Source organism: Asterias amurensis, chromosome 6 (genome assembly GCF_032118995.1).
Source record: "Asterias amurensis chromosome 6, ASM3211899v1".
NCBI lineage: Eukaryota > Metazoa > Echinodermata > Asteroidea > Forcipulatida > Asteriidae > Asterias > Asterias amurensis.
Window position 1 is genome coordinate 23,243,482 of NC_092653.1, and position 17,613 is coordinate 23,261,094.

Consider the following 17,613-nt stretch of genomic DNA (forward strand, 5'->3'; position numbering starts at 1 on the left):
AATCTTTTACTACTTATCTTCATTTTCACGTTTAAAACTTAAGTGAACTTTAAAAATGTTCACCTAAATTGTAGCCCAACATTAGTATCGGAGTGTGAGCTACATTTGTGAAAAATGATGAACCAAAAACAAATTTAATTGTGATATCATGATATCATGGCCCCCTGTACATTGTACATTTTGATGCATTTTGACTCTTCAACTTGTATGCATGTGTTATGTGCCTGAAGAGTAAGAACATCACTGTTGACATTTGACTTGTGAACCTGTGGTTAAAACATCGCCAGACTACTGGCATGTCCAGAAATTTTATTGTTGAGCCAGTAGTCTACAATCGAACAAGTTTTTCCAAACACGCACTAGAAATCTACTTACACTAAAGCTTGCTGACTCAAATTACTTTCGGAAAACTTCAGCAAATAGTTAAGAAGAAAGAAATACTTTGGGTTTTTTGTTAAATACTTCTGGGCCTTATAAGCAAGGCACAACAAAATTATGCTTACCAGCTCAATTATTTATCACAGACCTTGGGTGTCTAATTACATACATGTAGTTACTTGTTTGTTTGTTCCCATACACGTTCATATCTTTCAGAACATCATTGCAAAACCCTCCCATTTTTTGGGTTGATTTGAAATTATAATTGCCACCCTTAAATAGTTCAATCATCAGTGCTTAATTACTCACTAACTTGCACCTACTAGCATGATGCCTCCCACTAACCTGTACATGCTGGCATGAGAACACTTCCCTCTTCAAACTTTCAGATATCTGTACTGAACTCCTATGATCTATTAACAAAGATAGTTTCATGCACTTGCTGGTCTCCACCCCATCTCCAAATTTCCTCAGAAATATAGGCATCTTGGTTTGTTGTTCGCGTGGGAAAAAAATGTATTTCCATTCAACGTAAATCGCAAAACCACGGTCATAAGCCACAGCTGGTAATCTGTCACGGTACTTGTATGCTGGAAATCCTGGGAACACTTGGACTTAACTCCAGTTGAACGAAATACAATGATAAACATCACAGACAGCTTGTCCATTCTTACACACATACATATTACATAGTTTTGCGGCAAAAGTACAAAGGTCTGCATTCTGGAACTACATAATAACCCAAAAAGGGAGATTCAAGGCATGAATTACAGTACCTTCTGTCTCTCCTGTATTGTAGAGTCCAAGCGTTTCAACACACCTCACTTCTGTATGAGGAAACACTAATACTCATAGATTAAGAGGGGTTTCACTTGGCTTTATGACTGACTCATTACATGACTTATCTTAGATTTCCCCTGGGGACTAGCCTGTAAGCCACATCGTTTCCGTTAATCCATGGGATTGAAAAGGAAGGCCTCGAAGAATGCTCATCTGTCATTATTTTTATGTGCATAGTTACTCAAAGCCTCTTATATTTCTGATTAAGAACTGAAGCATTGTCTTACACTAAATTTTGAAGCCTGGGAAGTTGCATCAAAATACATTTGTCCTTTTGCAATGACCTAGAGTTCATAACCAATGTCTTTATGCATTGGTACATCCTTTTGACAGCGCATACACACCTTAGATTTTTCCATTGTTTTGATCATCATCATTTCACCTCTAAGAGTACTCTCAGTACTCTGAAGTGAAACATTTTCTCAAAATGCATTATACTGTCCAAAGCTGCCGTTACCAAGTAAGTTTATATGGCCTTTAATTTTCAGAGTCATTATTAAACGAATACAGACCCATTAATGTTGATTTAGAATCATCTTCGATCCAGTCAAAATATAGCAAGGAACTATTTAAAGATCAAAGGCATGTCAGTCCTGGGGCCGATTTAACGAAACTTTACGCAACTGCGTAAGTCCACTTGCGCAACGCTTAAGGCGCAAGTTGCTCCATAAACGTTGCGCAAGTGGACTTATGCAGCTGCGTAAAGTTTCGTGAAATCGGCTGCTGCCCTCCACCAAAAAATACTTTGTGTTTCTTGTTTTGTAATCTTGACTTAGTATCAACTTCAATTGAACTCAAAGAATGCAGGAACCAAGGAAAAAATTCCAACAACAAGGCATGCTAGTTCTGCCCCTCCACCAGCTATCACACACACATATTCTGTTATTCATCGCTACTTTTTTTCTTGTGTCAAATACTTTGCATGTACATGTATACAAATATTTATTTGCAATAAGTGCCCAATTAATTAAGATCAGTTTTACTGTGATAAATGCATTCAGCAGATCGTTAATCAAATATTGTTAACTAGATTTTAAAATGATGCCTATAAAACAATCGAAACCCTTCATTTTCTCTTCCTAGGTGACGCTGTGAACCTCCCTATCCCCTTTCCTTGCCAACTTGTATATTATTTTTATATTTAATTTTGCTCCTCATTTGTTTTTAGTTTTGTACCGCTTTCCTTCCGCCATTTTATTTTTGTATTAAGTTGTTTTTCATCTTGGGACCAATGCCACTTCATGCTAGCATTCCTCCGTATTAAAGTGCAATACCTTTGTAGTAGAATTGACCAAGTCAAATCATAGTTTATTAAAAAGAAATTTAGTTTTCTAAATTCATATATTTTGTTTGTTATAGTTGGGAGTGTTACTTTAATGTGCCAGAAGTCTCGCTGCCGGTATTAGTGCAATATGTTTTTTGATTGTCCATTATAGGGCTAAAATAGTTCAGGGGATGGTATAGTGAGGACCAGATTATACAAAAGGCACAGTGCCTTCAATGTATGAAAAAATGGGGCCAATTGAACTGGTTAGCGCTGCACCCATTGGTTTTGTGCATGAAAGCGAAGCGACGACATCCTCGCTCTGTCTAGTTTGTCAAAACACTGGTTGGACATTTCTTCGCACAAGAAAAATTTGTTTCAAATTCAAACTTACATACGTACATGTATCTCTGGACTTTGGGGTAAATTTCAGACTAGTACAAAACATACTGCATACTGCTGTACAGACAAAAATTAAGCATTTAAAGGCACTATAAAATAGGGGCTATGGAAGATTGGTGCCTTTTTGGTTTACTTATTCTCTAAGCCTACAGAACACATCTGCCTAGATCCTACAGTGTACTGATGCCATGCTTAGGGCCACCTTGTTCCATGAGCCTATAGAGCACTTGTGTATGCGTACAGAACTCTTTCAGTGTCTGTGCCCTAGGCCTACAGAATACTGATGCCTTGGGTGGGATTGTTCGTTGGGCCTATACAGTACGCTGGTACATATGCCTACATGTACATAACACTAGTACATGGCAACAGAACATTGGTTTCTGCCTACAGAACATTGGTGTCTGTGCCTTGGGCTCACAGAATACCAGTGCCTTGACCTACTGACTGGGCAAGCCGAACACAGGTGCCGAACCCAGTGCACTGCTGCCATGCTCGGGGCAACCTTGTCCCTTGGGCTGACAGAACACTTGTGCATGCCTACAGAACACCAGTTCATGCCTACTGTATAGAACACCAGTACATGCTTACAGAACATTGGTGTATGTGCCATGGGCCCATGGGCTTATGGAATACTGGTGCCTTGACCTACATGTACTGCTTGGGCAAGCCGAACGCAGGGGCTCGAACCCAGTGCACTGCTGCCATGCTCAGGGCCGCCTTGTCCCTTGGGCTGACAGAACACTTGTGCATACCTACAGAACACCAGTACATGCCCACTGTGTAGAACACCAGTACACTGTACATGCCTACAGAACATTGGTGTCTGTGCCATGGGCTCAAAGAAAACTGGTGCCTTGGGCAAGTCATTGCTTGGGCAAGCCGAACACAGGTGCCTAGTACATGTATGTAACAACATGTAATCCTGCCCTATTAGCCAACACATTCCTCCACTCCAACAATGTTTAATTCAGTATGTACCTTAATTGTCTGTTTTATTGTGGTCTATCCAAAGGATATAAAAAATGAACTGCTTAAGAAGCTGCCTTGTGGTTAATTTAATTTAATTTTTAAAATTCTTGACAAAGACTTACGTTGTGTACAAAATATGCTATTTGACTTATGTTAATCAAACTAACCTGAAAAAAATATACAGCAATAACTGCTTGGCTTTAAAAACTAATTAATTCAAAACACCAGAAGTTAACGTGCAATTTTTAATGTACATATTCTTCCATTCAGTGGAAGTAATTAGTATAAGAGTTAATTGCTGTGGTTGTGCACAAAAAAGGCTGTTTTATTGTTATTTTTCAATTAAAGGTGCTAACCTATACAATGTCTTAATAGGAGAGTATACCTTAAGTAACTACATGTATTCCAAAAAATAATAACCATACCTGTAAAAATTACTTGGTAAGAAGCGGTGTAACTGTTGATAATGTGTAACATTTTAGGAAACAGCTTCCTTTTAATGAGGATGGTTTTAGATAAATTAATTTAAAAATAATTCAATCTGAGAAAAGTTTTATGCATTTTCAAACTTGTTGACCAAAATATGGCCAAGTAGGTTCACATTCCTCACTTATTATTCCTCATTCCACTTTATTTCCACTCTGAAGCTTTCCTTCACGAGTAAAATGAGACAGACTTGCCAGCTATCGTTTAATTGAAATGTTTGTTTGTAAACGTTGTCAAACACATTCAGAAACTTGACAAATTTCCTCTTTCAAGTTTCTGAAGCTACTAATACAACTTACCAAATTTATTGTGTTTTTTTACAATACACTAAATGAAAACTTTCTTGAACCTACAAATAGCTAATTCAAATTTATTCTTAGTGTTTTGGACCAAGTGTGTTTGCCTTTGTGTAAATTTACTTCATCAGGAAAGCTACAAATCAGACCATGTTTATAAATAGTATACCATTTACATGTATGATGTTGACAATCATAAACAAAAATCATGAACTTAATTACCAGTATGACTATCCGTCATTTGCTTCATTCATATACAAATCCAAATCATAAACACATCCAAATCATAAAATTCCCAAAACTAATTAATCTACATGTTATGGAACCCAATCTCCAACTTCCAAACCTCCTCCTCTTCTTTCCATCTTGCCTGCTTCCCCTTGTCTGTGTTTTCCTTCATCTTTCCTTCATCATTTTGTTTTTGAGTTGCACTTGGCCCACTCTCCCTCATCTGTTTTCTCTTGCCCTCACCACCACCCAGCAAGCGAACTTGGCGACCTCGACTGCCAAGGTCACCCAACTCCTAGAGACACACAAGGCGGAGGTGGAGGCGTTGACCGCGACCCATGTCGAGGCTCTCTCTGAGGTCAAAGGTCAGGCGGAGAAACAGAAGGAGGTGACGGAGAAGCTCAGGTCGGAGGAGGAGAGTCTGAACCGTTCGCTGAAGGAGTTGGAGCACAGGGTGGAGAAGTTAACGGTGAGTTATCCTTGTGTATGTAGACACAATCAATTAATTAATCAGAAAACATTTATAATGCGTCAATATAAACTAAGGGTAGAACGACTTATTGGTATCATTCCTTACACTAACAAAATTCAACACCATTATGGCAACTTAAACTGATGGACCCTGATTACTCTGTCATGCCTGGGCCCAATTTTACAGAGCTGATTAAGCACAAAAGGTAGCTAAGCACAACAAAATTATGCTTACTAAGGTTACCGGCCAAACTAATATGTTATGTGTACAGCTTGTGACTGGTATCTTTCTCATTTCTGCAAAGCAGAACATTGGTAGGCAATATTTTCTTCTGCGTAAGCAGCTCTATGAATTTTGACCCAGGGCCCAATTTCACAAAGCCTGTAAGCACACAAATTTGCTAAGCATGAAATTTCTTCCTTGATAAAAACAGGATTACCAACCAAATTTCCATTTGTTGCATATTGCTTGATACTGGTATTCAGCTGTTGTTTGCTTATCCTGAAAATCATGTGGCAATTTGGTTGGTAATCCTGTTTTTTTCAAGGAAGAAATTTCATGCTAGTCAAATTGTTGTGCTTAAAGGCTTTATGAAATTGGGCCCATATCACATGTAAACAGTGGGGTATCTTAAAGGGACTGCAGTGTACAATGTACTTTCACACGTCTCTGCCTACATGTAGGTGCCTATTCCATAGGGTTCTGGAAGCAAATTTTGAGAACACCCTATTAGGGTACTGCTTACCTCTACTCCAGAGCAGGGGTGGATATTCCCCGGGGTATTGCCCATATGCGGGGATAGATCAGGGGGAAAGCGTTACAAGTGTTAAAGGGCTGTCCGTTATTCCTCGGGGAATAGAGTAGTGTGCATAGGGCTTTTAAGACTTCTCACTTGACATTTACATTCTGTCCTGCTTTGTCTTTCTCCGTTACAGACAGAGAAGACGCAGGCAGAGTCCACTCTAGCACAGACAAACAAAGAGAAGGACAAACTAAGAGAGGAGCTGGATCAGACGTTAACTGAGAAGCAGCAGTTGCTTCTAGCCAAGGCTGAGCTGACTCTACGACACGATGAGACCTCAGGGAAATACAAGCAGCTACAGGAACAGATGGATAAAGAGGGATTTTCAGCTACTGAGGTACGGGATTACTGTTTTAGAACTGCTTTGGCAAAACTTGAGCATTTTCTATAGTCAGAGCTGCAAACTCTCCTTTATAATCAACCAATCTTTCTATGTTCTGATGATTTTAAGGTTTTTAACTAAATTCATTATGACTGGTGTCATGATGCCAGGTCCCATCCCTGTAGCTGATAACCTGCGGAATATATTTTAATTTGTTGGCTTTTAGCGAGACTCTGTTTACCTGGCTTAATTTGTAAAATGTAATTGAACCACAGCAACAACTGGCTCTACAAGACGCCAGGTCCAGTCTAGAGAAGATCACCCAGGAGCGAGACACGGCTCTGAGGGAGAGGACGGAGGCCTTGGCTCAGGCCCAGGAATCCCAGATGAAGCTGGAGAGTAAAGTGTCAGAGATCGAGATGGTGAGACAGGACGGTGAGAAGAAATATCAGGAGCAGCTGCAACAAAATGCCGAGACAACCAAGGAGAGTGACGAGGGGTTGAAAGAGATGAGGAGTCAATTGTGAGTAGAGGTTTAAGAAAGTCTTGAAAACATTTTTGATATGGGATTGAACAAAGAAAAGTTGACTAGAGTGGGATTTGAACAAACATCCTCTGGAAATGTGCTCTCGCTCTGCCCAACCGAGCTATTACCTAGCCCCGTGTTGGCGGTCCCTGTTTGTCAAAAATCTTTGTGGCAGTCATGTACATGTACAAGCTATACATGTACAACCGTTAAGTAACGTGTAGCCAGGGATCACACCCAAGTTTACAATACAACCTGGGAAGCATCAGCCACAGGATCACATTTATTGAGGGGATATGATTTTTTATCTCAGATATCAAATGATACACACTTCCCACAAAGAGAAAAACCCTGCACGCAGAATACACTTGACTCCAGATGAAGTCTTTTGGTTTGGTCGTTCATGTTGGTTCATGATATTCTATCGCATAGCATCCTCAGTAATATGCTTTGTTACCCCCAGAAAAAAAGAAACAAATGGAACAGGAATTCATGAGCGATACCTGTACATCCCTTGTTCCAGTGGTTATAGTGTAGTCCCTGATTCCAGACCTTTGACAAACAAGGACTATGAGAGATCATCATTGTTGATCATCATATAACTATGTTGGAGGTGAATCCAAGATTCCACCGTACCATGGCAAAGTATTGGTCGTGGCTAAAATCCAAAGTTTGACCAAAGACCATTCTTTAATTTCGCGAACGAGAACAAATCCTGGTGCATTTTATGAAATCGTTTGTAATCTTAAATTTGTATACAATCATCAGTTTCGTTATGTTTCATTCTGCAGAGAGACGGCAAACCAGAGCCTAGAAGAAATTTCATCAGAGAAAGCCAGGTTAGAGTCTGAGAAAGCACAACTTCAGAAGCAACTTGACGACTCTCATTCACAAGGGAATGACCTAAAACAACAGGTATGAACGAACTACCATGTCCAGTCAAAATCAAAATCAGTTCTTCTGAGCACTTTCAGACGTTATTCTCAAGTTTTTGGCACTATAAAAGTAAATAACATTATTACTTCATTCTTGTATAACGCTTTATCACACCTAGGGCTGTATCAAAGCTCTCAGTATTTTTTTGCCACAAGGCACGTTTTAAAGAAGAGACCAGTTACGTTATATGCTTTGTAGCACCATGTAATGATTCACAATGTGCTGTGGTACAATATGCCGCCGATCAGACCAGAGACACTTAGGTGAACCCCTTCTCTTTACACTAAGTGCAATAGGTTCTTTCAAGTGCATTACACAACACATGTATAGTTGTGATTATTATGACTACTATTTGTCTTTTGTGAAACCAGACCAGCAAAGAGTTAGAGGTGCTGAGAATATCCCTTGACAAGCTAACAAAAGAAAAAGAAGTCCTCTCCCTTGAGAAACAAACTGCCCTCCAAGAAAAGGAGGTCCTGCTCCAAGAGCAAGACATCATCAAGAAAGAGAAGGAAACAGCTCTTCAGGAAAGCCAACAGGCTGTCTTGGAACGAGAAAGTCTCCTCAAAGAAAAGGAAGCCATCTCGGAAGAGAAGAGCAACGTCACCAAGGAGAAGGATACGATCCTTGAGTTGAAGGCTTCTGCCGAGAGGCAAGCGCAGGAGGCGGAGAGGCAAGCGCAGGAAGCGGAGGTGCAGAGGGTGGCTTTGGAAGGAGAGGTAGAAGGCTTAAGGCGACAGGTGGATGTGTACAAGCAGCAGATGGAGACGGTTAAACAGGCTACAGAAGAGGGTCAGAGCAATATGGGATCCTTGCAGGCGCAGCTGTGAGTTGTTACAAATTTTGTTCTGATTTCATTTATCGATGAGTTGTTTATAGTTTTTATTGTGCGTTTGTGGTCTGTTGTGGCTGAGTGGTCTGGTGCATGGAATTCAATTTTGATGACTAACTCATGAGAGTGTGGGTTCTAATCCTGTTCATGACACTTGTCAGGGATGAGAAATTTCAGACTTTTAAAGTCAGCCTGGTGAAGAAAATAAGCTGTTATTTTGGAGCAGCGTGTATGGCACATGGTGGTTTGGACATCAGCAGATGGAAACTGGAGCCGAAATCCAAGCCGAGGTTTGAGAAAGGCCCCTGGTCTGAAGGCACATTATACATTTCTATTATTAAACTGTTTGGCTGTTTTTTTTTATTCACCCATTATTAGAGCTGAAGCAAGATGTGAGTCTGATGCCAGACAACACAAAGCAGACCAGCTAGAAGCTGAGGCAGCCAAACTTAAAGAATCAGTAGCAGAATTGATGAAGACCAGCCAAGCCAAACAAGAGGTACTTGAGCGAATGTTAATCCGGAGGTTGCAGGTTCAAGTCCTGCTTTAGTAAATCTTTCTTTATTCTTCCCCAAATGTATTCATTTTTTTCATGACTTAATAGACACCGGACACTATGGGTAATTGTCAAAGGCCAGTCTTCTGACTTTGAGTACATGTATCTCATAATATGCATAAAATAACAAACCTGTGAAAATTTGAGCTCAATATTGGTCGTCAAAGTTGCGAGATAATAATGCAAGAAAAAAAAACTCTTGTGTGCTGTGCTTTCAGATGGTTGATTTCGAGACCTCAAGATCTAATTCTGAAGTCTCAAAATCAAATTCGTGGAAAATAACTTCTTTCTCGAAAACTACATTACTTCAGAGTGAGCCTTTTCTCACAATGTTTTATACTACCACCATCTCCCCATTACTCGTTACCAAGTAAGGTTTTATGCTAATCACTATTTTGAGTAGCTACAAATAGTGTCCCCTGCCTCTATCATTGAGCCTGTGTTTTGTTGTTTTCCAGTTGGAAGCCGATTTTGCCAAAGCAAGTAAAGAACTGCAGGAGTTGAAAGAAAGGTATGTCCCATTCTCATTGTAGATTTGCTTTAATCAAATTTATCACCACTTACAGTTTTACTATACTAGCACCACACTCAGAGCAACAGGAGCTGATATCATGAAGACTTTTTAATTGTTTAATACAGTTTATGATCCTTTTATGCTCCTGGTAAAGTTGAGGTTGTTGACTAATATGTATTTTTTATAGCTCTTAGGCAGATTAGTATTTTATTCTTGTTAGCAGTAGGATTTCAAACATACATGTAGCATGATGAAGATACAGTGTATTTAACATGTAGGTAATAGTAAATGAAAGGTTTTCAGGAACACTGTGTTCATGTACATGACAATTATCTCCGTGTGAGCTTGTGCAGAACCAAATGTTTTGACTTACTTTGATAATTTATCTTGCAAAGATGCTTTACTGAAACTAAAAAATTGACTTCCTGTAAGTTTTCTTGGTGATATTAAATACTGGTAAGTTGACATCTTAGTTTCAGTAAGTAGATTTTGTGAAATAAATAAATATCTTGTTTTCTGAACAAGTGGTATAGCACCTCTTCGGCTTCTTAGAAATATTACCAGACAATAGGAAAACATTTGCTATATGTCTACATTGCAATTTATTATTTTTTTGGGAAACACAGGCTGGAGGCAGAGACTACGGGTTACGAGGCCGAACGGGATTCAGTTCAGAACACACTGGATGTGACCACTTCATTAGTCGTTGAAAAGGAAAAGGAGATACAGCAGCAGAGTGTGGAGGTAAGCTTTTAGAAATCTCTCAAGAATCAACTAGCAGAAATGGTCAAACAATAAGGATATCAGCTGAAATCTAAAAGGCTACAATTAATTGCGTCATTGGTTTTTTGGAAGAGTGATTGCATAAGTCAATTCTCAAATTTGTAGTAAACATACCATATAACAAACCTGTTGACCTTAGTGTTATGACCTGGATTGGAACCCACAACCAACCACAACTTTAGTTCAGTGCACTTGACCATTACAGGCTCATATCAGGCATTTTAAGATTGCGGAAATAAAAATAAGAAGTAATTATTTTTCATGTTGTTTTCTCATCTTTTATAGTAAATCAGACTAAACTATTCCTCTTTAGGATGCTAAAGTATGGACAGTATCAAACTTAACATGCTGTTGTATTCTGATGGGATTGGGATGGTTTGGGTTAACACATGATGTACATATATCAGGCATGCAACTTTTCCTTGGATCAGCTGATTTCTTCTTTTTTAATATACTATACAAAATACTATAAAATACTATACAAAATCATTGAAATTTTGTAATTTTTCTTCTTTTTGGTGAAGCTGCAGTTGCATGCCTGATATATATTGTTCTCGTTGTAAATAATGTACATAAATGTACCTTTTCACCAGATATCAAGTCTAAGGGGAGAATTGACTCTACTAGGGAGCTACAAGTCGTCTGTGGAGAGGTTAGAAGAAGAGAAGATCAGCCTTGAGGATCAGACTAAGGATCTACGCTTTGCCCTTCAGCAAGCTGAGCAGCAAGCACTCCAAGCTGCTCAACAAATCTCCAGAGATGTGGACGTTGATGTAGACGGTAAGTAAAGACTCAGATTTTTTATAAGCTTTCAAGTTTAAACAAATGTACATGTGAGCAAACCTGTTGTAATTTTGGGGCCAGAATCCTAGAACAAATGCAATGAAAAGTGCTTGGATTTCTGTGTGAAAATTGCTTGAAATTTTGGCTGAAGCATATTTGCATTTCCTTTTTTAGGTGACCCATTACTAGACAAGCTTCAAGAGGAAAGAGAAATGGCAGAAGGACAGGTATGTATTTTCTGAACCCCTTCCTAACCCACGTGTACCTCTTCTGAACCCCTTCCTTAACCCACCTTTACCGCTTCTGAACCCCTTCCTAAACCCACAGATACCTCTTCTGTATCCCTTCCTAAACCCACTTTTACCGCTTCTGTACCCCTTTCTTAACCCACTTGTACCCCCTCGTAAAACCACCTGTTACGCCTTCTTAAACCTGTACACCTTCTATACCTCTTCCTTAACCCTTCCTCCCCCCTCATTCAGATGTATCCCTTCTGCCTCCCTCTATATCATTGAATACCTCTTGTACTCCTCTTAAATATACCTCTCTACTCTGTCCTATGTGTACACAGAGTATACCCTCCTATACACACACCCTCCAAATCTTTTTGCGCCTGGAATTTTTCCTCGTTTCTTAAAACTGCAGTTGCATACCTTTGATGATCAAGTCAGGATACTTAAAACAGATTTTAAAACTGGTGTGAACAAGCCTTCCAATCATACTTTCCTCTAGGTCACTTTTCTGAACTCGGTGATTGTCGACCTCCAGCGGAAGAACGATGAGCTAAGAGCAAGAGTTGAGATCATGGAGGAAGGAGGAATGAACGGAGCCCATAACGACATGTCGCTTGATGATATGGAGTAAGTACAGTAGTAACCCTCAAAAGACAATAGGCTGTGCAAGTCTATCATATCTATGAACCATTGTTATATGATTAATGTGCACAGCCATAATCATAGCAGTTCCAATGTTATTTATCAATCAATTAAAATTTGCTGTGTCAATGCTGTGTCAATGATGAATAAAAAGTACTTTTCTTGTTCAATTACTAGACTTGTAGACAAGTTGTAATGTTGTGATAGCGTAATAAACTCAGTTGTTAGCTCTCGCAAGATCACTGCTCTCTCGCAAGACTCTGGGCTTCCCAAATGCTAGTCAGAAGAAAGAGCAAAGGTCTAGCCAGGGGGCGGGGGCAGCAGTCTTGCCACTACATCTCCAGTTTTGCGAGAATCTTGGAGAGAGTCAGAACGCAGACAAACGTTAAATGACTTGTCAATCAGGCTAGTCAAACACAAATTTGCAAAGAGTTACTCAATAATTATCTATTGTTCATTCTTTTGATACCTGTGATTGCGACTGTGCACGTACTATTTATTTAGACCGTACCTCAGGTTTGTGTTTTTTTCCAGTTTCAGAGTAAAATGAAGAAAACAGAAAAATGCTCAAACGCTCTGAGCATATTAATATCCTCAGATTTGCTGATTGGTCACACACATCATGTACAATTCATTATCCTTTTTACTTATCTAATCCAGTCTTGAGTTAACCAATCGGATGCCGCCACCTCGTCTGTTCTGTGATATCTGCGATGTGTTTGACCTTCACGATACGGAAGACTGCCCTCTACAGTCCAGTTCGGATAGTCCTCCACCGACCCAGTACCATGGCTCCAGGCACGAGGAGCGAGCTTACTGCGATATATGTGAAGGTGAATATATTAATAATAATTATAACAATAATAACAACTGCTCTTATACAGCACCTTAGATCTCCAAAAGGAAGTCTTTAAGCGCTCAGAGGAACAAAAGAAAATAACCTGTACAATTAATCTTACAGAAATGTTTGAGAAGATTCTGAAATGTGAGACGGAGGGAGATTTTTTGTAGAAACAACTACCTCATCTGCTTTGCATCTGATGAACTACTTTCCTTGTTCAAGAAAATATTATAACTGGCTATGGAACTTAAACAATATTTTTCGTTTATTTTCAGTATTTGGGCATTGGACGGAAAATTGTGATGACGAGCAAACCTACTGAGCTGACCTTCCGAGCATACAACAGAGATCATTTTGAAATTCCTGATCACACCACGGGTACCAGTCTATTTTAGACACATGTCTCAGTCCAATTTCCATAGACTTGTGTATTGGAAGAAACAAAATGGCGTCACCGTGAGTAAAAAACTTCTTGGCTACTTCAAACATTTAAGAGGCAACAAACCGGAGACAACAAACTGCACTGTATTCAGAATTACTACTGTATGCAGTAGTAAAACTTTGATACAACATTTTTCGGACAGCCTCTTACTGTCCCAGTGAAAAGTATGCAAAGATTGACAAAAATCTTCTACATGTTTCCAATGGAAGTGCCCTGTTTTTTTACTTGGGAAAAGTGGCCTTGCCCCATGTTGAATGAGACCAATCCATAGAGCCATGCTGAACATAGGAACTCTCTATCTTGCATGGGCACCGTGTATGACACACAAGTCTTATTCTGCCCCATCGCTTACACAAAATACCTAATGTTAGCAATTTCAATGGCTAAAACACAATAAATGTACATTATGGGATTGAACATGAGTGATTTTGGTCGAGCTTTTGGCCGCATGTTCATAGTTGTGCTTGGTCAATTCTTTGAGGGGTGAAGCCTAATAGATTGGTCTGTTCAATAACTGCATTCATGTCCTCTTTGCTTCAGAGTATTCTGGTGCTTTATCCATGTCAAATACAATTTTTAATGCTTCCATGTTTGTTCATATTACTGGAAGCTGAAGGTCTTGCAAAAAAATGTAACAAAATTGTAAAGTTGTTTTATGGGGTTGGTTATTATACAATATCTGATTGTAAATTTGTGTGTGTATGTGTGTGCTGAAAACAGAAACAAAAATTCTGTGAAAAATAAAAGTCTGTAAAGTGTATTTGAAACCCAAAGTATTGCTATTTTAATTTCACATGGACACAAAAAGTAGAGGTACGACACTGGTGTTTTTTGGAACATGAATGTAACCAGGACTGATAATTCATGGGGCAATTTCCTCATGCCTTATGCAATTGCCTTGGTGCCATTTGAAATGCTCCAGTAGAAGTTAGAACTTCCCTCATAGTCACAGAGGTGCCCTGTACTAAGGATTAACTGCTATATAAGATGGGGCAATTGCCTACATGCCTTGTGGTATTGCCTTGGTGCCCTTTGAAATGCTATGCATTCCGCATGGTCATAGAAATGCTATGTCCGAAGGATTAACTGCCTTGACTTGTTCCAATAAGACCGGATGCATTATGAATTGCAGGCGTTTACTTCACTTTGCCTCAATGCCCCTGGGCGTTGCCTTGGTGCCTTTCAAAAAGCTCAAGTACAAATTTGACTTGCCCTTTGCCAGTTAAAAACTGCCTCGCCCTTACATGTACAAGGAGAGATTCACATCTGGCCTGTTTAATTGCAAGTTGAGAAACAAGCCAAGCACAAAGCCATGTTTTTCAGGTTTTGTTTCGATATTTATAAATGTTTTGATGCATAACCATTTTTTGAAACAGAAGTTCCGAGAAATGATGAATTAATAAATGGGGGCTTGGAATGGGATGCTGACCCAGCCACACCACGAGAACAATTTTCAGCTACTACAGTACCACCGGTAGTCTCTGGTTTTAATTGAATTAAATTCTAATGGCACATCTTCTGTTTTTTGACATGAGCTTTCAGAGTTAATCAGTTGTAACACCAATGTCGTACCCAAAATCTATATATCAAATTAAAAACTAATGTCACCACTTTAAATTGATGAAAATATTTATGAGTGTGAAAGTTTTGTGATTTTGAAGCTCAATGTGAGGTTAAAAAAACTAGCCAGTTAAAGATTTTTCTTATAAAAAACTTCTGTGGTCCTACAGTACTTTTGTAAAGCATTTAAAGTGAAACAAAATCTGTGTAAATAGTGTCCATTTTGAAAGACAGAGGAAAAGGGGGAAAAGGCACCTACATGTTTGAGGAAAAAATTATATGAAGCTATATAGTAATTTAAAGATTATTGTGTATTTTGTACAGAAAGAGGCCTGTGTACAGTTATTTGTTTCTTGCGGTAATTTGTGCGGCTTTAATGTGAAAGCACACAGATTTATTACTGGACATTGTCTTTGAAATTGTATCGGATATCAAATTGTTTAAAATTTTAACAAAATGACATGCAGTCTTATGCAAGATTGTCATATAGTATGTGAGCTGTGTTTGTATTTATTGCAGACAAAATGCGAGGGTGACTTACTTATGTGTTGCGATAAGAGATTTACTTCACAATCCAGATCTTCTTTTAGTAATGGACAGTCAGGAATAGTTCCTTCTTGGTAAAAATTTCCCTAAGAACCTACATCTTTTACTAGGGTTGGTGGGGCCCAATTTTGGTCTTATGAATTCAGTTATGTTTGCTTGATGTTTGTTACTTTTTTAATATCAGCACCTTGAGTTTATTTTGGTTAGTTAATGCACCACAGAGCAGTCTTGGAACTGCATGGATGCCATAGGGGTCATGGCCCCGGTTGCATTGTTTTTGGCCTTGGTGCCTCTTTCAAAGTTTCCAATAAAACTTAATAATTTTTCAATTTTATTGCCCTCGCAAAAAAATGAAATCAAGGGTAAGTCTAAAAAAGGGTCTCCTTCTGGTCCAATCTGTACATGTGTATTTCTCCATTACATTATCGCCTAATGGACTAATGTTTTATAAATTGACGTGGGTATCTGCCTTTTAAATGATTTTCTGAAAATAGTCCTTTCTGAGTGCTCAAAATATACCGCGCAATTTTAAGTAGTTCTAATCTTTACGCTAGAAAAAGAGGCGCTTCATATTAAAGAAAACAAAATAAATTTCCTTTTTTTAAATGAAGGGGGACTTGGTTGTAGGTACACAATAACATTCTGAAATGTCAATTTTCATGATCAATACCAAAATCTCACCTTGGAAAATTGGTTCAAAGTTTTGGTTTTGCAATACTGCGAGGGAACATGAGCAAATAATTACATACAAAGAGGGAGTAGTTATACAAAAATATCAGTCAACAATTGTAGAAGGAAAGTTTGGATAATTTATGTTTTTCTGCTTCCTGTGATTTTTAAATTATGGGAAGTTATTTCTATCATAATGAAATTTAAGTCTTTTATGCATCATAAGTTGCAGTCACCATGACTAAAAATGTCTGCAATACAAAAAAGAAAAAACAGATGTTTGACTTCTATAAGAAACTTTTTAAAAATCAAAGCTGCATTTGATGAAATTGTCATTACACATTTCAGTACATAAAGATGTATTAATTTTGATTTTATTTAATTTAAGTCTTGCTTCCATAATGTAAGAACCAATGTATGCACTCCCTTCAGCACAACATTCAATTTGTCAGGAAAATTCACTCTGAACAATGAACCAGTTTCCTTTACATAGTAAGCTGGTAGAATATTTCTGCTAAGCAAGCTTTTTCTGTGCTAAGCATTTTCTTTCTTGCTTACAAGCAGTATGACATTGAGCCCTGCTAAAAACACTGCTGCTACGGGCTAAAATGCCATGTGATCCCAAGTATTTGTTCCCTTTAGATCATCAAATGAATAAAGTCAATTAAGCAATATTTTGTTTGCTTTACAGCTCCTTAAAGTTGGACTCACATGAGTCCAGGCTAATGAGGCGAAGTCCTGTAAATATTAACTTTGTTGGTTTTTCAAAACAATAATTTAATGGTTTATCTCTCGAATTTCTGTTCAGGTTTATTAAGAGAGAAAAGTATTATTAATTTTGAGTTGAACAAAATATGATTTTGTTTTAATTTATAAATGATAACGGCTCACAAGGGTACATGAATCTGAATGCAGTTTTATATTTTTCATTTTGCAATGACTGATTAAAAAAAAATGCAAAATATGTTTTCATTGTATTTTCAAGTGTTTGAAGGCTTGTCATTTGTTTTTGTTAGGTGGTTAAGGGTTGGGGTGTTTAACACTGACAGTGATACTGACGACATGAGAAGAGGGATTGCACCCTTTTCATGTAAATAAACGATTGGTGAGTTAGACTTACAGGCACTGGACACGTTTAGTAATTTTCAAAGACCAGTTATTCTTACTTAGTGTATCCCAGCATGTATAAAATAACAAACCTGTGAATATCTAGGCTCAATTGGTCATCGAATTTGCAGGAGAATAATGATAGAAAAACACACTTTCATCACTTTGTGTACTTTAGAAGCTT

The 17,613-nt window shown here is 38.4% G+C and overlaps 1 protein-coding gene across 6 annotated transcripts in view; it reads left to right on the plus strand.

Annotated features, from left to right (window-relative positions):
- The window catches only part of LOC139938302 (uncharacterized), a 59,858-nt gene extending 42,559 nt beyond the window's left edge, over nucleotides 1-17,299 (plus strand). For all 6 annotated transcript variants that reach the window (XM_071933723.1, XM_071933725.1, XM_071933728.1 and 3 more), the window contains 13 exons: nucleotides 5,117-5,332; nucleotides 6,271-6,474; nucleotides 6,735-6,982; nucleotides 7,777-7,900; nucleotides 8,293-8,747; nucleotides 9,132-9,252; nucleotides 9,768-9,820; nucleotides 10,450-10,567; nucleotides 11,200-11,386; nucleotides 11,564-11,616; nucleotides 12,122-12,249; nucleotides 12,925-13,097; nucleotides 13,381-17,299. In XM_071933723.1, coding sequence (XP_071789824.1) covers nucleotides 5,117-5,332; nucleotides 6,271-6,474; nucleotides 6,735-6,982; nucleotides 7,777-7,900; nucleotides 8,293-8,747; nucleotides 9,132-9,252; nucleotides 9,768-9,820; nucleotides 10,450-10,567; nucleotides 11,200-11,386; nucleotides 11,564-11,616; nucleotides 12,122-12,249; nucleotides 12,925-13,097; nucleotides 13,381-13,427 — 2,127 coding nt within the window. In that variant the 3' untranslated portion in view covers nucleotides 13,428-17,299. The remainder of the gene's footprint in view (nucleotides 1-5,116; nucleotides 5,333-6,270; nucleotides 6,475-6,734; nucleotides 6,983-7,776; nucleotides 7,901-8,292; nucleotides 8,748-9,131; nucleotides 9,253-9,767; nucleotides 9,821-10,449; nucleotides 10,568-11,199; nucleotides 11,387-11,563; nucleotides 11,617-12,121; nucleotides 12,250-12,924; nucleotides 13,098-13,380) is intronic.
- Nucleotides 17,300-17,613: the final 314 nt, after the last annotated feature.